This window comes from Neofelis nebulosa, chromosome 2, assembly GCF_028018385.1.
Source record: "Neofelis nebulosa isolate mNeoNeb1 chromosome 2, mNeoNeb1.pri, whole genome shotgun sequence".
Classification (NCBI taxonomy): domain Eukaryota; kingdom Metazoa; phylum Chordata; class Mammalia; order Carnivora; family Felidae; genus Neofelis; species Neofelis nebulosa.
Window position 1 is genome coordinate 179,692,130 of NC_080783.1, and position 23,924 is coordinate 179,716,053.

Sequence of the window (23,924 nt, forward strand, 5' to 3'; positions counted from 1 at the left end):
CTGAGCCAGCCAGGCACCTGAGCTAAGAGTTTTTGTTGTTCTTCTTAGCTGTTAGTAGTCATATCCCAAGTCAAGAAGGGCTACTCATTAGAGATGGTCCTTGACTGAGTCATTGCAAGATGATTTTGAGCAGCTGTCTTACTGAAGGCATGGGAGTAAGCCATTCGTTTGCAGCATCTGGCTATTGGTGTCGTTTCCCCAAACTTGTTCTAAAGGCTTACTTCTGAAAGCTAAGAGCTCACTGTGGGTACTCCCAGCCTAGGACTTGCTCTTTCATAGGCTGGAGCCTGTGTAAAGACTAAATTTTGAGACTGCATTAGAATCTTAAATTATAAGAACAAAAATGATTCATGTGAGTGCTCATGGTTTCTACCATTCATCCCCTCCTCTCAATTCAAGGAGTTAATGGAGTTAGAACAATTCATTGGACTCTTAAAATGCAGATTAATGGGGAATAGAAGATGGAAGGATAATGGGAAGAAAGGAGGAATTCAGTCAAGAGAGATTGGGTCAACCTACATAATAAAAACTGTGACATGGGGCGCCTGGGTGGCGCAGTCGGTTAAGCGTCCGACTTCAGCCAGGTCACAATCTCACGGTCCGTGAGTTCGAGCCCCGCGTCAGGCTCTGGGCTGATGGCTCAGAGCCTGGAGCCTGTTTCCGATTCTGTGTGTCCCTCTCTCTCTGCCCCTCCCCCGTTCATGCTCTGTCTCTCTCTGTACCAAAAATAAATAAAAAGCGTTGAAAAAAAAAAAAAATTAAAAAAAAAAAAAAAACAAACTGTGACAAAGGGTGAGGGAGGGGGAAGGGTGGAGTAAGGTTTTACAATTTTTCCTTTTTGAAGTTATAAAACTTTAAAAAAAAAAACCTGTCATCCTAACACAGCTAATCTCATATTTGTATATTAGTGAAGCAATCGTATTTATTTTGACCATTCATTAACGATTCTATAGCATTCTAACACTAACGCTGCCCTAGAACATCATCCTCAGGGACAATCTCCACTTCTGTGACCATTTAGTGCATTCTTTTCTGTAACATTCACTTGATGCTTAATCACATAATGCCTAAAATCTAAGAAATCTCATGCTATTATGTAACAATATGGTGGGGAGGAGAGGCCTACTGGATTGGAAGTCTGGAAATAAGAATCGTAGCGCACATCTCACTGGCTTCCTGTGTGACAGACAAGCTCGTTTTATTTAAGACCGTTTCTTCAACTACAAAATGAGTTTCTGAAACTGAAATAAATAACTAAGGCTTCTTTCTGGCTTAAACCTTGTTTTTTGGTAATCTCCCTCATTAAATACTCTTAATATACATTATATCAGTTAATTATCTCAATAGTTGTGTGAATGAATGTCAACCCAGATATTATGTTCTCTAGGAAGTCTTCTTGGGGTTGTGTAATGGGTACCCAGTTTGGATTGTGATCTCTGTGCCTCTATAATAAGCACTGTGGACTGGCCTGTAATGCAATTTAAAATAATATTTATATGCTTAATATTTCCTCTCTACAAAACTGTAAGTTTCCTGAGGGATTTATAAATTATATAAACTCCAACACTTAAACAGTACCTAGCACAGGTATTTAATGAAATGAATGAATGGAGTTCCATCCAGTACTAGAAACTTGTGCAATAAAACCACTGGTAAGCCATTGCTACAAGTTAATAACTAAGGAATCTATATCTTGCATTAAAGCAAATAGTTTAGAAATAAAGTAGACAAGACACGCTTTACATAAAATTTATAACATTTATTTAGGCAAAAAAAAAAATTCCCAAAACAAAACTCTGTACACACATTAATACCTAAGTGATGTCCTGATTTAAAATATAGCATGATTCATGTACAGAACACTCCCATTCATCTGGCCACAGTGAGAACAGTGCCTTCAGTCCAGAGAATTTGAGAGCCTTGAAAATGTATACACATTACATTTCCCAATGAATTTTTCATATCCTTTGAAAGGAGTTAAACTCTTCCATCGAAATTTAAGCAAAAGATAGCTTTTCTCTCATAAGTCCGTGGGAATTTGACAGTGGGAATTCTACAAAAGTCAAGGATTTTAAGATTTTAAAATTTTATTCTTGCAGATTATCTCAGTATAAATCTTGACATTAACATCATCCCATTTTTAAAGAAAAAAATGCTTTCAACAATTTCTTGCTTTTATGAAAGTGTATCTCAGCTTTCATTAGCTAAGTAGCTTCTTGCTTCTAAGCTGATTAAAATAAGCTTAAAAGAACCCATTTGAACAGTTTCCCCAAAAGTAAGTTCGAAATTACGCTAATAGTATTAATGAACTAGATTTATGATTTTCCATAGAGTAATTTTGATAAATTTGGATTTTCTAAATATTCTTAATAGCCATTCTATCTAGCTCTAAAGTTTGGTTGTGCCATCCAAATGAACTTCGCTTCATCCAGAGAAATGAGAAATAGCATTGACTTTCCCATAATTTACCCAAAAATATTGGCTGAGGGGAGAAACAGAGAAAGCTCTTTCTCAGGCTAACCATCAGTTAATATAGAATGTCTTAGGTTAAGATTTGGAAACTAAAGAATGCATAATTAGGAGTGTACCGTGTCATGCAAAGTCTATCAGATACTAAAAAAGATAAAGCAATTACTCATTTAAAGCACATTGAGCAAATTCCTATCATACTGCTATTCTCATCACTGGATGAAGGTTGGATTTGCATTATTCCTAAAGTAAACAGTACATGAGTTAACACTTAAAATGAAAAATGTGTCAATACAAAGCAAATGGTAAAGATTAAACATCCAATATCCACACAATCATTTGAAACTGCTACAACGGATTCGAGAGGGAAACCGTAAGTTTGCAAACTTCTCTACAGGCTGCCTTAGAACACTACTCTGAGGCCCTATCCATATAAAGTTCCCAAATAAGTAACATACAGATAAAACTGCCCATATCAGCTGACATTATGATACTGCCTTTAATTTACACCTTCAGTTTAATAATACTGTTTATTCCAAAATAAAAGTTGCGCAATGAACAAATACTGTAAACATGGCATTAGAGAGGGCAGGAAAGGGGTGGGTTTTCCCTGCTACTCATGACCTCTTTTCAATCTCAGGTATTGGCTGCAGGTTGTTCTACGAGGGCGCCATGCATTTTAAAACACTAAGCCAAAACCATTGTTCATTAATGTATCGTAACTAAGAACATAAAATATATTTTCATTAAAACGTGCTCCAAAGGGCTAGAAGATGGCCCAATCTTATCTTGACACATGGCATAATTAAATATACAGCTAAATGAAAGTGACTAGGGAGGAAAAGGGCCAACTCAAAAGGTCTCAATAGTAAGAACAACTTCTTAGGCTTGATAGATTTGATGTTTTTAAACACGAATCTTTGAAGTTTGCAAACAAAAGAGATCATGAAATTCAATTCCTATAGCACCCTTTTATGGTGATTCACCTCCACCTTAGGTAATTAAGTTGACTAGTGCCACTAACTGGCATTTCTGTCCAGGGGTAAAGAGCAGCAATATTTAAGGTCAATTCCTAGAACTGTGGGTCTGATACGATTTTTCAAATCCTCAATTAAGATCAGTAACCACTGAGTCCTTGGCCAGAGAGTAAACTAACTCCTTATTACTACTTGATTTATGTTTCTTTTCAACTGCCAAAAGGAAAAAATGATTTTTTAGAGTGTAAAGACCACGAGCAAAACTTATTTGATGTAAAGAACAAGATGCCTGATTTCTGCTTTAATTTTAGACTGTTCTTGTTTTACTCAATGATACCAACATGCATCATTATACTCTTAAAAAGTCTAATTCCATTTCCTTTGGTAGATCTAAACCTTGCTGCTGCTTGTGGACTGATGTAGTGATATTTTACAATATCTGAGTGCACCAGTGATTTGAGCAATGAGTGGTTCAGCCCTAGTCTAAATTGTGCTTGAAACAGCACCTCTAAGCCACTGAAGAGGTAACCCTTGAAGGCACCAAGTACTGTTACATTCTACTATATGCATGTAAAAGATAGGCCTAATTAATAGATTCTAACTGTAGACACAGGCCAGTTATGCCTCATAATTTCAATATATACATCTACTATATTTTAGCCAGATTCAAGACCTTACAGACAATTCTGTGCCTTAGTTAGATACACAATTTTAAGAACCATCCCAACCACAAAGGCACTACAATTTTTATATATGGGATGTGAGCAATTATTTTGCTTTTAAGACTCAGAAATATCCCACCATTACCAATGTTCAAAGTAGTAAATTTAAAACTAATTTTCAGTATTTTTAAGTCTTAATCTATCAAGTTATTCTGAGCAATGAAGGGAGTTATTGTTTTCTGTACATTGTTAGCTTTCTGAAAACAATTTGTAAAGATAAAAACCTAAGCCTAGCCTAATAAGGAACACATACTTTTGCTTCAACAGGACAGAAGAGACACTTGAAGCCAAACTTCTCAAACAGGCTTTTCCCTAACTATGCAAGCTAAGAGGCCTGGAGATAGTCAAAGTAGCTAGCGATTTCCAAGCTAGTGCAGGCCGGCCTATTTTCTACATTTTGCCTTAGACATTAAAATCTAGGAAAAAGGGGGAAAGCTAAAAGAATCTTTCATTTCCCCTGAAATAGACAATCCGTGAACATTTATCTTGTGCCTATAAAAATTCCTTAAACCAATTAAGTCAGAAGTAATCCACAATATAATATGGTTTTTAATGGTTCTAAATAACTCTTTTCTTTTAGTTTAAGTTTTCATCCCTGCGAAGGAGTATGAAATAATTCAAGTATGACTTTTGTGATAGTGGTATGAAATATGTATGTCAAAAATGCTATCAGCACACTAATAAGCCAGCTCCTTTCTAAATAAAAATGCCTCTGAATAACCACCATAATTTAAACATACCATTTTAAATCTCTATTGAAAACAGTTTAGCCATCTATGGAAAAAAATGCAGTCATCTGAAATTGTGATTAACCTCATTCACAAACTAAAATTTTAAATGGAAATTAAACTTCTTGGTGACTTGCTGCCTCCCAGCTGCCATTATTGATATAATGATAATTGATTCTTTACTCTGCTGTAACAGGTATCTCAAAAGGAAAGGCAATTGTCTAAAAAATAACCCATCAAAAAATATTTCCTTTTACACGCTACATCTAGAACCATTGTATTTAACAACAGTCTGATGCTTCTCATTCATTTTTGGCAGTGAGGTGTGGACATCTTTCTCCAACATGAGAACATTAAGATACATGTATTTTGAAAAAAAAAAAAAAAAAAGAAAGAAAGAAAATTTAACTTCTTGTGACAAAATTTACTGTTGTTAAGTGTATTTAACTGAGCAGGTAATACCGTGTGTAGTCTCTATGTCACTGAATAAAATGACTTTTAAATAGAGGGAAAATAATGGTCGGTTTTAACAAGAGACAATTTTATAAAAATTCACATTTTCACAATAGTATGACTTATAGAGATTCAGACAATTAATCTTTAACACAGAATGTTGTAATATTTTACACTGTGATGTCCCGGGAAATATTTCTAGAGAGTAACCAGCAGTCTGTGTAGGAAGCAGCAGCCCATGCTTCCAGGAATAAATATGAAGAATAAGCTACTGCTTACTGCCTCAGAAGAGGTGGGCTCCAGGATAGCCTGTCCCAGTTTAAAAACTGTATTGTAAGAGCAGACCTTTCTCTAGTTCCTTATTTCTTTTCCCCTTAATAGTTTTCTTTCCAATATATTTTTTCTGCCATCCACCCAGGCTCCAGTTGGTGAGTAGCTTTCAAACAGGACTTGGATCTCCACTCTTTCACACTAAGAAGGACATCTTATAAAAGGTACACAGAGAAGAAAGCCATTTTATACAGAAGCAGTATAAAACTTACAACTGAAGCAGTGCCAGAAATCAGGTTAACAGCTTATCTGAAGCTGCAAATTGATTGGAAGGGACTTTAAGATCAGAAAAGTCTGGCTTAAGGGTTCGTGCAAACTTTATCATAAAACTGTAGAATTTCAAGCACAGGTAAGTTCAAACACGGAAAGATGTGGAAAATTTCCTAAAAGGCAATGATGAAGGAACAGATCCTTCTTGCCTCAGAAGTTAAAAATCACAAGACAAATTAGAGACTGTTCACATGGGCAGTACTTTACACCGTCAATCCCAAACTGATCTTATGACTCTTGTCATAGAAACCCCTAAAATATCACAGAGGGGAAGATATTCCAAATAAGCCTATCACAAAAAGGATTCCTGTGATTCAGTTATTCAATTACTTATGGCTATCAATTTAGCCTAGCCTGGGGCTGCTTTTTACAGGGAGGTGGTCTCCCATGGCGCACAATGTGTTTTTCTAAGCTGTCTAGAATGGCCACAGCAATCTGTTGGACATGGGGATCCGTCTGTTCATGTTCTTTGATGTTGTATAAATGCTGCAATCCTCCTTCCTCAATCAGCATGCTGCAATACCTTGAGGCTGAAAGAGGAGAAAGAGCTTTTCTTAAAACACTTAAAAAAAATTATTCTACACACAAAAAAGTTCTTTTTGTCACTTAAATTTGAGCTATTTTTTAATTCTTTTTTTTTGAATTTTATTTTTCATTTTTTTAAATTTACATCCAAATTAGGTAGCATATAGTGCAACAATGATTTCAGGAGTAGATTCCTGAGCGCCCCTTACCCATTTAGCCCATCCCCCCTCCCACAACCCCTTCAGTAACCCTCAGTTTGTTCTCCATATTTATGAGTCTCTTCTATTTTGTCCCCCTCCCTGTTTTTATATTATTTTTGCTTCCCTTCCCTTATGTTCATCTGTTCTGTGTCTAAAAGTCCTCATACGAGTGAAGTCATATGATTTTTGTCTTTCTCCGACTAATTTCACTTAGCATAACACCCTTCAGTTCCATCCACATAGTTGCAAATGGCAAGATTTCATTCTTTTTGATTGCCGAGTAAAACTCCATTGTGTGTATATGTGTGTGTGTGTGTGTATATATATACATATATATATACACACACACACATATATATATATACACACACACACACACACACACACACACACACCACATCTTCTTTATCCATTCATCCATCGATGGACATTTGGGCTCTTTCCATACTTTGGCTATTGTTGATAGTGCTGCTATAAACATGGGGGTGAATGTGTCCCTTCGAAACAGCACACCTGTATCTCTTGTGGTAAATGCCTAGTATTGCAATTGCTGGGTTGGAGGGTAGTTCTATTTTTAGTTTTTTGAGGAACCTCCATACTGTTTTCCAGAGTGGCTGCACCAGCTTGCATTCCCAAAATTTGAGCTATTTTTGCTACTGACTACTAATACATGCTAAACCTTGATAAATACCTCTGTAATGATGTTATGTCTACACTGCAAGGCTCCACACATAACAATGATTCTCTAATTCATATATATATACAATTCTCATATTCATATATGTATGGTTCTCTTATCAAGGCTACCAGAGCTATGGGTGGGGGGATTGGTTCCTCACATCCACAAGTCTCTATGTGGAAAGAAAGGGCAGTAGAAAACTTAGACGTTTAAACCAACCCTCTTCCTCCTTTCCTTATACTTTAACTGGGACAGATGAAATAATGGAGGCATATGGAAATTTTAAAACAGTTATATGGAAAAGCATAGACAATTACTTTAGACATGGTAAAAGAAACATTTGCATGTCCTTAAAAAAAAAAAGAAACATCTGTATGTTCTTAGACTCAAAGTTTGATTAAAGTACCTTTCCATGTGGAAGGCTGTATGTTGATTGGCTAGGTTGAATAGGTTTCTCCCATGTGTTTTATACAAAAAAAATGAAATGGATAAACCATTTTTTTACCAAAAATAAATAAATAAAAATCATAACCTTAAAGCATAGACAATCTGGAAAAGAAAACTTGTTTGATCCCAAATCATAGGTAAGATAGGTGCTATTACACTTTTATGCATTTCCTATATATTTAAAAAAAATTTAATGGCATTCATATTGTACACGTAATTTTCTTTTAAAATATTTTCTTTGCCTTGTTTTTAAGTATTTCTTCTTTTTATATATACCACTTTTAAAAGTATTTTTAGTTTTAGTCATATTTATTAAAGTATAATTTACACACAGTAAAATATACCCAATTTAATCTATAATTTGATGAGTTTTGGCAAATGTATACACTTGTATAACCACCACCACAATCAGAATATAGAATAAAAAAAAAAAAAAGGTTCCTTGTGCACCTCTGCAATCCCCTCTGCAGCCTCACCTAGGCAACCACTTCTCTAATTTCTATGATATTGACTTTTGCTTGGTCTAGAACTTCAAGTAAATAGGACCATACAGTATATATTCTTTTGAGTCTATTTTTGCTCAGCATGGCTTATTTAAAAATTTTTATTTTAATGTTTATTTTTGAGACAGAGCACGAGTCGGGGAGGGGCAGAGAAGGAGAGGGAGACACAGAATCCCAAGCAGGCTCCAGGCTCTGAGCTGTCAGCAAAGAGCCCCATGCAGGGCTGGAACTCACCCCCTCAGCCTGACTTGAGATGTGTCCATATTGCTATGTATATGTGGTAGTGTTTTTTTTGTTTTTTTTTTTTTTTAAGTATTTTTAAAATTTGAATATTAGGAGGTGCCTGGGTGGCCCAGTTAAGTGTCTGACTTCAGCTCAGGTCATAATCTCAGATTTTGTGAGTTCGAGCCCCACATCAGGCTCTCTGCTGTCAGTGCAGAGCCTGCTTCAGATCCTCTGTCTCCCTCTCTCTCTCTGCCCCTCCCCGGCTGTCTTTCTCTCTCTCAAAAACAAATAAACATTAAAAAAAAATAATAAAACAAAATAAACAGGGGTGCCTGGGTGACTTAACCAGTTAAGTGTCCAACTCTTGATTTTGGCTCAGGTCATGACCTCACTGTTGTGAGTTCAAGCCCCATGTTGGGCTCTGTGCTGGGCATGGAGCCTGCTTGAGACTCATTCATTCTCTCTCTCTCTCTCTCTCTCAAAAAAAGAAAATAATAAAAAAATAAAGTATTAAGTATTTTAAGTAAATATTCTATTGCATTGACTATACTACGTATTTTTTTTAATATATATATATTTTTTAATGTTCATTTTTTGAGAGAGAGGACATGAGCAGGGGAGGGGGAGGGAGGGAGAGGGACAGAGAGAGAGACAGAGGATCTGAAGCAGACTGTGCACTGAGATGGAAAGCCCAAAGCAGGGCTCAAACTCACAAACCATGAGATCATGACCTGAGCCGAAGTAGGATGCTTAACTGACTGAGCCACCCAGGAGCCCAACATAAGTATTTTTGTGGACTTTCTGTTTCAGTGATCTTGAGGAAATACTTAGAATGCTGGGCAAATGCTAAATGTGCACTTAACATTATAAGAAATCATCAAACTGTTTTCTAACATGGTTGCATAATTTTTTCATTGTTCTAAATGTTTATTTATTCTGACACAGAGAAAGAGAGAGAAACTGGGGGAGGGGCAAAGAGAGAGGGGGAGACAGAGAATCTCAAACAGGGTCCCCACTGTTAGCTCAAAGCCTAATGCAGGGCTCAAACTCACAAACCATGAGATCATGACTTGAGCCAAAATCAAGAGTTGATGCGTAACTGAATGAGCCACCCAGGCACCCCAAAAATGGCTGTATAATTTTTCAATCTGATCAGTAATGAATGAGAAAGCTGTTTCGCATTCTTGCCAACACTTGCCATCATCTATCTTTTTGTTTATAGGCAGCCTTTTTAGTAGGCATAAACTAGTGTCTCATTGTGGTGTTATTTAATTTGTAAATGTTTGTTTAATTTGAGAGAGCAAGAGCGAGTGGGGGAGGGGCAGAGAGAGAGGGAGAGAGAGAATCCCATACAGGCTCCACACTGACAGCACAGAGCTCAAACCCACAAACCCAGAGATCATGACCTGGGTTGAGATCAAGAGTCTGACACTTGGGGCACTTGGGTGGCTTAGGTGGTTAAACGTGACTTTGGCTCAGGTCATTGTCTCATGGTCTGTGGGTTCGAGCTCTGTGTCAGGTTCTGTGCTGACAGCTCAGAGCCTGGAGCCTGCTTTGGATTCTGTGTCTCCCTCTCCCTGCCCTTCCTCTACTCGCTCTCTGTCTCTCTTTCAAAAATACATAGACATTAAAAAAGAAAGATTAAAAAAAAAAGTCACTTAACTGACTGAACCACCCAGGCACCCCTCATTGTGGTTTTAATTTGTATTTCTCTAATGACCAATGATGTTGAGCTTCTTTTCATGTGCTTATTGGCCGTTCACATGATCTCTTTGTAGAAAGTCTAGTTAGTCCTTTGCCCATTTTTAAACTGGGTTATTTTTATCATTGAGTTGTAAGAGCTCTTTATATATTCTGAAAACATGTCCCTCTATCAGATATATAACGTGCAAATATTTTCAACCTTTCTGTAAATTGTCTTTTCACTTTGTTGATGGTGTCTTCTGTAAATTGTCTTTTCACTTCCTTGATGGTGTCCTTTGAAGCACAAAAGTCTTCATTTTTTTAATTAAATCCAATTAAACTAGCTTTTCTGTCACTTAAGCTTTTGGTGTCCTAAGAAGCTACTGCTTAATCCAAGGTTATAGTGATTTATATCTATGTTTTCCTCCTAAAAATTTTATATGCTTATGTAGATGTAGATGTAGCTCTTACATTTAGGTCTAGAATACACTTTGAGTTAGTTTTTAATGTTTTTTTTTTTTTTAATTTATTTTTTGAGAGAGTGTGTGCAAGTGGGGAAGGGGCAAAGAGAGGGGGACAGAAGATCCAAAGCGGGCTCTGCACTGACAGTAGCAAGCCCGATGTGGGGCTCAAACTCACAATCTGGGAGATCGTGACCAGAGCCGAAGTCGGGCACTCAACTCACTGATCCACCTAGGCGCCCCTTGAGTTAATTTTTATATACAGTATGGAGTAAGGAATCAGATTCTTCTTTTACATGTGCCTACTCAGTTTTCCCAGCACTGTTTGTTGAAAAAATGACTCCTTCCCCATTAAATTGTCTTAGCACCCATGTCAAATATCAATTTTGGGGGTTATTTCTGGACTCTCAATTCTAATGCATTGATATATATGTCTGTCCTAAGGATGTTGAACATCTTTTCATGTGCTTATTTGCCATCCATTAATCTTCTTTGGTAAAGGATCTGTTCAACTCTTTTGTCCATTTTCTCTTCACTTGTATTGTTTTCTTATTAAGTTTTGAGAGCTTTCTTTCTTTCTTTTTCTTTTTTTTTTTAAAGAAGATTTTATTTTTAAGAAATCTCTACACCCAACACAGGCTCAAAGTCACAACCCCAAGATCAAGAGGCGCACACTCCCCTGGCTGAGCCAGCCAGGTGCCCCGAGAACTCTTTATAAAAGTTTTGAATACCTATGCTTTATCAGACATGTGATTTGCAAATACTTTGATCCAGTATGTGTACTGGCTTTTGATTCTTTTAACAGTATCTTTCAAAGAACAGAAGTCCTTAAGTTCAATCAAGGGCAATTTAGCTATTTTTTTTCCTTTGTAGATCATGCTTTTGTGCATATTTAAGAAATCTGCAGGGTGGCTGGCTGGTTTGGTCGGTAAAGCAAGCAACTCTTGATCTCCAGGTTGTAAGTTCGAGCCCCACATTGGATTGTAGAGATTACTTAAAAAATATAATCTTAAAGAAAAAAAAAAGAAATTTGCCTAACATCAAGTCACAAAGATTTTTTGTTTTCTTCTAGAGCCTTTTTTTAAGTTTGTTTATTTATTTATTTTGAGAGAGAGACAGAGCACGCGCACATGGGGGGGGCGGGCAGAGAAAGAGGGAGAGAGAAAATCCCAAGCAAGCTCTGCACTGTCAGTGCAGACTGACAAACACGGGGCTTGAACTCAGAAACCACTGAGATCATGACCTAAGCCGAAACCAAGAGTCAGACACTTAACCCACTGAGCCACCCAGGTGCCCCTCTTCTAGAACTTCTTTTTTCTTTTTAACGTTTATTTATTTTGAGAGAGACAGAGTATGAGTGGAGAAGGGGCAGAGAGAGAGGGAGAATTCCAAGTAGGCTCCACTTAGCGCAGAGCCCGACACAGGGCTCAGACTCATGAAACCGTGAGATCATGATTTGAACCAAAATCAAGAGTTGGATGCTTAACTGACTGAGCCACCCAGGCACGTCTTCTAGTACTTTTAAATAGTTTCTTGTTTCATATGTAGGCCTATGATCAATTAAGAGTTAATTTTTGGGGGTGTTTGGCTGGGTCAGTTGGAAGATCATAAGACTCTTGACCTTGAGGTCATGAGTTCAAGCCCCACTCTGGGTGTAGAGGTCACAACCACCCAATCAATCAATCAGAGTTAATTTTTATATAGAGTCCAAGGTAGAATAAGCTCACTTTTTTTTTTTTTTTCCTAAAGTAGGCTCCATGCCTAAAGTGGGGCTTTTTTAAAAGTAGTTTTTAATTTATTTTTTATTTTTTGTAGTAATCTCTACATCCAATGTGGGGCTGCTCAAACTCACAACTCCAAGATCAATAGTTGCTCTTCCAACTGAGCCAGCCAAGCACCCCTTTTTTTTGCATCCAGAGATCCAGCGGTTGTAGCTGGATTTGTTGTAGCACCATTTGTTGAAAAGATTATCATTTCTTTATTGAATGCACTTTAAACTTACGTCAAAAATTAATCAGCCATATATGTCTAGGCCTATTTTTGTATTCTCTATTCTGGTCCACTGAACCTTTGCCTATTTCTATGCCTGGACTTGCAACTGGTGTCTGAAGTGAAGGCAGTCCTGTGGGACTAACCCTTAACCTATGGGATCTGACACTGTCTCCAGGTAAATGTCAGAATTGAATTCAATTTGTAGTATGCACAGATGCTGTCTGCTGAGAACTGGAAAACTGCTTGGTGGAGTGTGGAAAAAAACATGTGTTAGAATTGATGTCAGAAGTGGGGTTTGAGGGGTGCCTGGGTGGCCTAGTTGGTTAAGGTATCTGACTCTTTTGGCTCACGTCATGATCTTGCTGTTCATGAGTTCGAACCCTGCATTGGCTTTGGCACCATCTATGCAGAGCCTGCTTGGAATTTTCTCTCTCCCTTTCTCTGCCTCTCCCATCTCGCATGTGCTCTTTCTCTCCCTCAGAATAAAAAAAAAGAAAAGAAAAAGGAAAAAAGAAATGGGATTTGCTATAATGGCTGTGGCTCATAAAAATATGTGGTTTGGGGAGAGAAAAGATGAAAGAGGGATGAAAAACCTCTGATTCCAGAGTAGCCAGGTATTCACCATGATATGGAGTAGCAGCTGAGCTGCAATCAGTTACTAAAGGTAAAAGTTGCCAACAGAATTTAGAGATGGATCTAAACCTTACCAGCCACTGCTTGTGGCAGTGGTTAGGCAGATTAATCAAGATAAAAGGGCCAGGATTCCTTGGCATGACCCCTCACTGGGGACTCAAAGCCTTTCAGGTAAGACTGGGTGAATTGGTCAGGGAATGCAAAAGTTACCAAAATCCACTGGTGAAGCCCTAATGTGGGCTTATAATTAGATCGAGAGAAAATAAAAATGTGTGGGTTGAGGGGCACCTGTGTGGCTCAGTTAAGCGGCTGACTTCAGTTCAAGTCATAATCTCACAGTGTGTGGGTTCGAGCCCCACATTGGGCTCTGAGCCTGGAGCCTGCTTCAGATTCTGTGTCTCCCTTTCTCTCTGCCTCTCCCCCACTCACACTCTTTCGCTCTCTCGCTCTCTCTCTCAAAAAAATAAAAAATAAAAATAAATAAATATTAAACAATTTTTTTAATGTATGGGTTGATGGAATCATGAAAGGTGGAATGTTTAAACAGGTTTTACGTAAAGAAGCTGTGTTTCCTTTACCTGAATGTCTTATGGGAATGAGCATTATGTCTGGCTAGGGAACACTTCACCTACCTAGTAATATAAAGTCAAAATCTGTGGATGAAGTCCTAATGAAGGCTACAGTCAGGAATGTAATAGAATTAAACTAAAAGTTTGTAGGACAACTGGTATGGTTGAGTTGGCTTTATGTAAAGTGACTGTATTTCTTTTACTTGACTGTATTATAAGGATGGACATTTTATTTGACTAGGAAATGTTACTCCTACCTAACATTGTAAAACAGAAAGCATGTAAATCTACTCTTCAAGCAATGTTAAGTAGACATGCTAAATGGGTGCCAGAAGGTTTCTCAAGCCTGTGCAGTGTAGAATATAGGCCGAAGTGCTGGTAGGGACAAATTCTCTGTGCCTTACTTATGTGAAGAACAGACTGGGGCATTGGACTAGAGAATTTCCAACCAAGAGGCATTTACTACCTTGCTCTCTGACATTAATTGAAGCTACCTTATGACAGAAGGATTAAAAAATGATCTTAAAACCTGAAATATGCATGGTGTTCTGGGTGATGTCAGAGAAACACTCTAATGGGGATGGCAGTGCTAGGAGAGTTCCCTAGTGAAATGGAAATTGTTTATACAGGATAATGCTAACCTGGGGAATGCAAGGAGGGTATAATCATGGGCAGGAAGACTCTTTCTCCCTAGGACCCACTTTGAAACTGCACAAGGAGCTGCTACATTCTATCATCACTTGGACAGTACCTTGTAAACAGCTGTCCACTAGCCGACAAAGAGTTGCTTGGTTTGTGGACAGTAGTTCCAAGGTGAACAGACAACATCCTGTTTGAAAGGCCAGCACTCTGACTAAAAAAGGTAAAAGCAAATGAGCTCTGTGAGCTGAACTGCATGCTGTTTTCCCAGCAGTGATTAAAGAATTGAAAAGTGATAAAAGGCTCTTGTTGGGTTTTTAATGACTTGAGGGCAGTGGTCAATGGCCTGAGCATACGGATGGGCACAAGGGCAATAGGAACAGAATTGAAGGGGTGCTCATATGAGACATGGCCCTATGGAAATCACTGTGGGAATCTGAAGAGTGCATTCTAGTAGGACATTTCTATGCCCATCAGAACTCCTTGTAGGTTCAGAAGATAACTGGAATAGACCAGCAGAAGAACTTGCCTGGGGTGGCCTGGGGTGGCCACATGGGTCCATGAAATAAGTGGATATGGAGATACTACAGCAATGCAGATATGGGCTGAATGTAGACATATGGCAATCTCTGAGGCACAAATTGCCAGCAAGAACGGTTCAGCCTGCCAGCAAAGGAGACAGACACTGTAGATGGCTATGTGGCAAATTCCCTGGGGGGAAAGGCCCTGATCATAGCTAGCAAGTCAGACTAGCACTGGTAGTCCTGGGGAGATACAGATGGGTCTTGACAGAAGTAGATACTGACTCTGGACTGGGCTTTGCTCAGACAGTGATAGATATGAATGCTTAGAATGCTATAGAGCAACCAAAACATAAGACATTGAAAAAATTTGGACAGCCGACTGTCATTTCTTCTGATCAAGGAACATACTTTACAGTGTATAATGTTGATGGAGTTCAGGACACATTGCCCTAAAACATGGCTTCTTGGCATATTGACTATCCTAAGCTAAAGTTGTTTGAGAAAACAGCAGAAGCAGAAAGATTACTCTGACTTCCCTCCCTCACCCTTCTTCCCTGAAATAGGTCATAAAACGCCCATGTGAAAGGTACCCTCCTTGTACCAGGAAGAAGGAAGATATTTTATCACCAGAGACCTGGAATTGGGGGCTGAGGAATCTGTACAAACAAACTGTATTTAACTGACTCTTATTTTCCTAGCCACTTCTTCACCATTTACTACCCCTAGCCAAAACATCTTTGTCTGTCAATTTTTCACAAATTTGTTTCTTTATCTAAAAGGTATAAAAGCTTCCTGCTCTGGTCACTTCAGGGCTTCATTCTTGTTTGAAGATTCCCACATATAAAACTTTGAAGTTTTAATAAAATTTGTATGCTTTTCTTCTGTAAATCTGTCTTCATCAGTTTAATTTTCAGGCCCATCTGCTCCCTCGAGGTAGCCACCTGGGTCCATGAAATGAGTGGATCTGGGGTACTGCAGCAATGCAGACAGAGGCTGAATCTAGACATTCTTCCTGCAACCTCTGAGGCACAAATTGGCAGAGCTGAGTAACACTTTTTCCTCCCTTCCAATGTCCAACAATGGGCAGAGAGAGATCTTCCTCAGGGTAACAGTTTCAAAGAATTGGAATGGGCAATTCATATATTGGTTGTTTTAAAAAGGGGGTGGGGGGCGCCCGGGTGGCTCAGTCGGTTAAGCGTCTGACTTCGGCTCAGGTCATGATCTCACAGTCCATGAGTTCGAGCCCTGCATTGGGCTCTGTGCTGGCAGCTCAGAGCCTGAAGCCCGTTTCAGATTCTGTGTCTCCCTCTCTCTCTGCCCCTCCCCTGTTCATGCTCTGTCTCTCTCTGTCTCAAAAATAAATAAATGTTAAAAATAAAAATTAAAAATAAAAATAAAAACGGCGTGGGGTAGAGGTGAGAAACAGGTCTGAAGAGCTAGATTCCATGCCTTTGTGAGAGTATGCTCATGCTCAATATGAGTCGGGCTAAAAAGAGTGTCCCCACTAGATATTCTTCTGTTTTTCTGGTGGATCCAGAGAAGAGGGAATGGGAAAGGATGCTGGTATGGCTATGTAATTCTTGCCAAGGGAGGATACTGGTAAAATGACTATACTTTTTTTTCCCCCTTCTTCTTCTTCTTCTTCCCTGTATCAATTAAACTTAAAAAAAATGTTTTTAATGTTTATTTTTGAAAGAGAGAGAGAGAGAGAGAGCAGAGTTGGGGCGGGGGGCAGAGGGAAAGGGAGACACAGGATCTGAAGCAGGCTCCAGTATCTGAGCTGTCAGCACAGAGCCAGACTCAGGGCTCGAACCCATGAAACATGAGATCATGACCCGAGCTGAAGTCTGGCACTTAACTGACTGAGCCACCCAGGAGCTCCAATTAAACTTAAAAAAAAAAAAAAAAAAATTCCCAACCAGGGGCTTCTGGGTGGCTCAGTTCGTTAAGCATCTGACTTTGGCTCAGGTCATGATCTCATGGTTCTTGAGTTGAGCCCTGCATCAGGCTCTCTGCTCTCAACACGGAGCCCACTTCGAATCCTCTCTTCCCCTCTCTCTGCCCCTTCCCTGTTTGTGCTCTCTCTCTCAAAATAAACAAGCATTAAAAAAAAAAAAAAATTCCCAAGGGGTACTTGAGTGGCTCAGTCACTTAAGCATCCAACTTAAGCTCAGGTGATAATCTTGAGGTTTGTTAAGTTCAAGCCCTGCATCAGGCTCTGCACTGACAGTTAAAAGCCTGCTTAAGATTCTCTCTCTCTGCCTCCCTCTTTTCCCCTCCCCACCTCTGCGCACATGCACGCTTGCTCTCTCTTTCTCTCAAAATAAAATGAACTAAAAAAAAAATTAAAAATTCCCAGCCTGATGCAGTGGTCACAGATCAGGGCTGCAACTACACATGTTGGAAGCAGGGATGATTCCTAAGTAAGAAATTGTAACTGTACTTTAAAATGTTTTTGTGGTGCCTGGGTGGCTCAGTCAGTTGAGTGTCTTACTCTTGATTTAGGCTCAGGTCATGATCCTAGGGTTGTGGGATCAAGCTCCGAGTTGGGCTCTGTACTGAGCATGGAGCCTGCTTGGGATTCTCCCTCTCTCCCCCTCTCTGCTCCTCTCATACACTCTCTCCCTAAAAGAGTAAATAATAATAAAATATTTTTGTCAGAATTCCCCAGAGCCTAATGGAGAGGAGATGTTCCATCTGACAGAATTGGGATTAAAAGTGAATGCAATTATACTGCCCGGAAGTAAATACAGCCCACTAGTTCTGTACCTATGTAATCTTACCCTCTCTGAATGAGAGTTGACTCAGTGGGAGACAGGTACTAATCTAGTATTACTGCCTGCAATCCAGATCAGCACAGTGGCCAAAACTAATAATGTCCCTTCCAGAGGTAGAAAAGAACAAATGGGTCATGTTCAGAACAAATGGGTCATTTGTTCAGAAATGAACAAATGGGTCATGTCATGAGTGAAATCCAAGAGAACACTAACACCGCTAAAGAAGCTCAGAGCAAGAGATATCTCTTAGCTCAGTTGTACCAGCTGCCTGAGAGCAATATATGGCTTCACCTTAAGACCACTTCTGCTTTTGAAACTTTACAAGATCTAATGGAAGCCTGCAAATCTGAGTGGCCTTGCCCTGGCAGACATTTTCATATGATATGATTACTAATGACTGAATAGGACTCTCCTGATGTGCCAGTATCTGTTAACTGTTATGATCTTTTTGTTATAAAGGATCTGCGGTCAAAGATTGGGGTGGCTCGTGGTAGAATAAGAAATTATTTGGTCTCTGTCCCAGGTTCCTGGCAGAGCTCCTCAAATCCTTGGAATTTCCCAATAGGAGTATCTTGTCATTTATCAGGAGTCCCTTTTGAGAACATGCTAATAAGGTGACAGAGCAGAGTCCTTAGACAGCCTCAGGATGAAGCTGGTGAACAGAAAGACCAAATGATTAGAGGGTTGGACCTTTCAGCCCCATCTTTGGACTTCTAGAAAGGGTAAGTGAGGAAGGTGCAGATTAAGCTCTATAAAAACTCCTGAACAAGAAGATATGAGGAGCTTCCACGTTGGTGAATGCATCCACATGCCCTGAAGGACGGTGCACCCCAAGTTCTGTGGGGACAGAAGCTCCTGTACTCAGGATACTTCTGGGCCCCACCCTATGTACCTCTTAATCTGGCTGTTCATCAGTATCCTTTATAATATCCTTTATAATAAACTGGTAAATGTCACTAAATGTTTCCCTGAGTTCTATGAGCTGCTCTAGCAAATTAATCAAACAGAAGAGGGGCTTATAGGAACCTCTAATCTTTATAACCAGTCAGAAGCACAGGTAAAAACCTAGACTTGGGACTGGCATCTGAAGTAGGGCAGTAGTCTTATGGGACTGTAGGATCTGATGTCATCTCCAGGTTAATAGTGTCAGAATTAAACTAAATTTGTAGGACATCTAGTCAGTGTTGCTGAGAATGGGAGAATTGCCTGGTGAGTTGTGGAGAAAACACACACTGGAGCCACAAAACACTGTCTTGATTACTGTAGCTTATAGAATAGCTGGAAGTCAGGTAGTGGAAGTGCTCCAATTTTGTTCTTCATTTTCCTAAGTTATTTTAATATTCTTTGCACTTCTGTATGAATTTTAGAATCAGTCTGTCAATTTCTCTTCAAAAGCCTGCTGGGATTTTGACTGGGGCTGTATAAATCTACAACAGACTTGGGGAGAATTGGCATTTTAACATTATTAAGTCTTTCAACTCATGAATATGGTAGATCTCTCCATTTAGCTAGGCCTTCTTCAATGTCTCTCAGCAGTGCTTTGTTTTTCTGTGTACAGGTCTATACATTTTGGTCAGATACACCCATCCCTAAGTATTTCATAGTTTTTGACACAATTGTAAATGTCACTTTTCCATTTATATTGGTTGTTGTTGGTATACAGAAATGCAACTGATTATTGTGTATATCGTGTATCCTGGAACCTTGTTAAACTCAATTAGAACTAGTTGCCCTTTTGCAGATTTCATGGGATTTTTCTAGAGATAATCAGGTCATCTGTTACCTCATTCTTTCCACTCTGGATGTCTTTTGTTTCTTTCCTGATCACACTGGACAAATCCTCCATTACAATGTTCAATATGGTGAGACTGGACACCCTCTTGTTCCTGATCTTGGTAGGGCAACATTCACATTTAATTTTTCACTATTAATTTTGATGTTAGCTATAGGATTTCCTTAGACATCCTTTATCAGGACTGTGTAGTGGATTTTGTCAATTCTTTTTCTGCATCTATTTTCTGCTTTTCTTTTTTTTTTTTTTTTAATGTTTATTTTTGAGAGCGAGAGAGTGCGCGAGCAGGAAAGGGGCAGAGAGAGAGAGAGAGAGAGAGAGAGAGAGAGAGAGAGAATCTGAAGCAGGCTCCGTGCTGTCAGCACAAAGCCTAACGTGGGGCTCAAGCCCATGAACTGTGAGATCATGACCTGATCTGAAGTCAGACGTTCAACTGACTGAGCCACTCAGGTGCCCCAGATTGCTTTTCTTTCCTCTTCTGGTAATAGAAAGGAACACACTGATTTTCAAATGTAAACCAACCTTGCATTCTTGGAATAACCTTCCTGGTCCTTTTTATACACTGTTGGGTTCCATTTGTTAGAAAATTAAGAATTTCCTCATCTACATTCATGAGAGATATTGTTCAGTAATTTTCTTTTCTTACAAGGTCTTTGTCTGGTACTGATTTCAGGGTAATTCTGGTTTTCTTCCCACCCCACATACCCACCGCCCCCCCAAGCTTTATTTCTCTCTAAGCTTCAGTTTAGATAGTTTCTACTGCTATGCATTTAATTTTGCTGATCTTTTCTTCTGTTATCTACTGTTAAGTTCATTCAGATATATATTTTTTCATTTTTCGAAACTTTTTTAATGTTTATTTTTTTCTTTAATTTTAATTTAATTTTTAAAAAAATAATTTACATCCAAATTAGTTAGCATATAGTGCAACAATGATTTCAGGAGTAGATTCCTTAGTGTCCCTTACCCATTTAGCCCATCCCCCTTCCCACAACCCCTCCCGTTACCCTCAGTTTGTTCCCCATATTTATGAGTCTCTTCTGTTTTGTCCCACTCCCTGTTTTTACACTATTTTTGTTTCCCTTAATGTTTATTTACTTTTAAGAGAGAGAGAAACAGCGCGAGCAGGGGAGAGGCAGAGAGAGAGAAACACAGAATCTGAAGCAGCTCCAGGCTCTGAGCTATCTGCCAGAGCCCAATGCTGGGCTCAAACCCACAAGCTGTGAGACCATGACTTGAGTTGAAGTCAGATGGTTAACTGACTGAGCCACCCAGGCACCCCATCCAGATATTTTTCATGTCAAATATTTAAAGTTTTAGCTATAGTATTTCTATTTTATTTACTTTTTATATTTTTTCTTCTATTAATATTCATGTTTTCTTTAAAATCTTGGATCATATCTATAAAAATTTTTTTGAAGTTACTTTTCTGGTATTTGCATTATCACCATCACTTCTGGGTCTATTTCAAGTGTCTGATTTTTCTTCTGGTTATGGGTCACATTTTCCTGCTTCTTCCCTCATCTAGCAATTTTTATCAGATACTAAACATGTTGTTGAGTTAGGCTAGATTTTGTTCTTTTTTTTTTTTTTTTTTAATTTAAAAAAAGTTTTTTTTTTTAACGTTTTATTTATTTCTGAGACAGAGAGAGACAGAGCATGAACGGGGGAGGGTCAGAGAGAAAGGGAGACACAGAATCTGAAGCAGGCTCCAGGCTCTGAGCTGTCAGCACAGAGCCCGACGCGGGGCTTGAATTCACGGACTGCGAGATCATGACCTGAGCCGAAGTCGGATGCTCAACCGACTGAGCCACCCAGGCGCCCTGATTTTGTTCTTTTTTTAAAAGAGTGCTTAGTTTTTCTCCGGCAGAAAGTTAATTTATTTTCAGAGCAACTTAACCATTTCAAACTTGTTTTTAAGCTGTGTTAGTGTCACCCTAGAGAAGCCTTTATTTTAGGGCTAGTTTAATCTCTTCTAGCATCTGTACTGAATGCCCTGGGTGTTAAGTTCTTTCCAGTGTTAGGAAGTCTAGTATTTCCAAACCCTGTGTGAGCTCCAAGTGTTGTTCAGTTAGCCACTCCTTGGTATTTGTTCTTTCTCAGACTTGAAGGAGTCTCATCCTAGACATTCACAGCTCACTAACCAGACAAAAACTCAAGAAACCTTTAAGATTTCTGGAGTCTCTTCTAGATGTAGCTTTCACCTCTGCATTACTCTGCCTTATAAATTCCATACATTTTGTCCAATACCTCAATCTCACCAAACTTATCTCCTCAGGTCAATGAAATTGCTGTGCTGTACTTGGTTCTCTTTCAGGGATGGGAATCTTTGCTGCCTTTTGCCTACTGTCTAGAAAGACTTGTTCCAAATCTTTCCCATCCTGTGTTTTCTAGTATTAATGGTTAGAGGGCTAGTCTGGTACAAGTTACTCTGTCATGGCCCCCAGAGTATAAATTTCTGCTTATATAATTTTCTATCATGTCTTCTTTACTAATAACATACAAATATACCACTGTCTGGGTATTTCAACATTACTTCACATTTATCTATTGCTGGACCTCTAGGTTATTTAGACTTAATTGCTATTATAAATAACGGTCTGATGAATATCTCTCAAACAAGTGCTTGGATATAATTTAAAATTAAAAGGTAGACTACTTAAATGTTGATCAATAGGGAAGTGGCTATATGAATTACTGCTAAGTTCATTTATTAAGTATAGAGGAATGTATTAAGGGTTATGTCCCCCAAAAAGACAGGTTAAAGTCCTAATCTCCAATACTTCAGAATGTGACTTTATTTGGAAATCGAGTTGTTGCTAATATAATTAGTTAAGATGAAGTCATTAGAGTGGACCTTAATCCATTATGACTGGTGTTCTTTTATGAAAAGGGGAGATTTGGACACAGAAACATATACACAGAAAACAATGTGAAGACATGTGGACAAGATGGTCATCGGACAGGAGTGATGCGTGTAAAGCCAAGGAATGCTAAGGATTGGTAGCACACACCAGAAGCTAGAAGAAGCAAGGAAGAATTCTTCCCTAGAGCTGTCCCAGAAAGTATGGCCCTAAAGACACCTTGATTTTAGACTTCAAGCCTCCAGAATGGAAAGACAAACATTCCTGTTGTTTTAAGTCACCCACATGTAGTACTTTGTTATGGTAGTACTAGGAAACTAATATACCATACAATAAAGATTATGTGATTACTAAAAATCATGTTGTCAAAAACTTTCTAAAATACGGGAAAATACTCATTATAATGTGTGATATATAGGTACTATTATTATTCCCATTTAACAAATGTGAAACTGCAGCCCCAGGCTTACTGATTTCTTCAAGATGTCATACATAAGTGCTGGAACATGATTTGAATCCAGGTAGATTCCTGTGTGCTTTTGCTACTATGCTATACTATCTCTTAATTATTAAAAGCTGTAAGCAGCATTAGAACTTTTAATGCAAACTGAGAAGTCAATTCCATTTAAATATAAACAAAATAAGCCAGGGAAGCAGGAATATAGAAACCTAAACTACTTGAGTTGGAGATAAATATTCTAACATTCCCCAATTACAGTGTATTTTGTTTATTTTCATTTTTTAAAAAAATAATCTCTACATTCAACAGGGGGCTCGAACTCACAACCCCAAGATCAAGAGTCACATGGTCTACTGACCGAGCCAGACAGGCACCCCTACAGTGCATTTTGGAATAAATTTTTCAGGGTGATCATCCACAGAATAAACTTAAAAGAACATCAACACTTATAAGTAATAACAAAAATAAATACTTATGTGATAGGCTGTTAAGAAACTAGGGAGTTCTCAGAACCTGTAAGGACAATAAAAGGAGGAAATTTTTGGATCAGAGGCAGTTTAATATAGCTATTGAGGCAGTCTCAATTTTTTTAAGCTTATTTATTTTGAGAGACAGAGGGGGAGACAGTGTGAGCGGGGCAAAGAGAGAGGGAGAGAGAGAAAATCCCAAGCAGGCTCCTCATCATCAGCACAGAGCCTGATGTGGGGCTCAAACTCACAAATCATGAAATCATGACCTGAGTGAAAACCAGGAGTTAGAAGCTTAACCGACTGAACCACCCAGGCACCCCAGAGGAAGTGTCTATGAATGAACTGGGGAATATAGTAGGAAGGGTCAGAAAAGCTCCCAGGTAGGGGCACCTGGGTGGCTCAGTCGGTTAAGCGGCCGACTTTGGCTCAGGTCATGATCTCGTGGTCAGTGAGTTCAAGCCCCGCATCAGGCTCTGTGCTGACAGCTCAGAGCCCGGAGCCTGTTTCAGATTCTGTGTCTCCCTCTCTCTGA

At 38.9% G+C, this 23,924-nt stretch overlaps 1 protein-coding gene across 1 annotated transcript in view; it reads right to left on the reverse strand.

Moving 5' to 3' along the window:
* Nucleotides 1-1,744: 1,744 nt before the first annotated feature.
* ZYG11B (zyg-11 family member B, cell cycle regulator) overlaps nt 1,745-23,924 on the reverse strand; it is a 90,956-nt gene continuing 68,776 nt past the window's right edge. Inside the window, exon 14 of the mRNA XM_058717365.1 lies at nt 1,745-6,479. Within this exon, the coding sequence (XP_058573348.1) occupies nt 6,289-6,479 (191 nt within the window). The 3' untranslated portion in view covers nt 1,745-6,288. The remainder of the gene's footprint in view (nt 6,480-23,924) is intronic.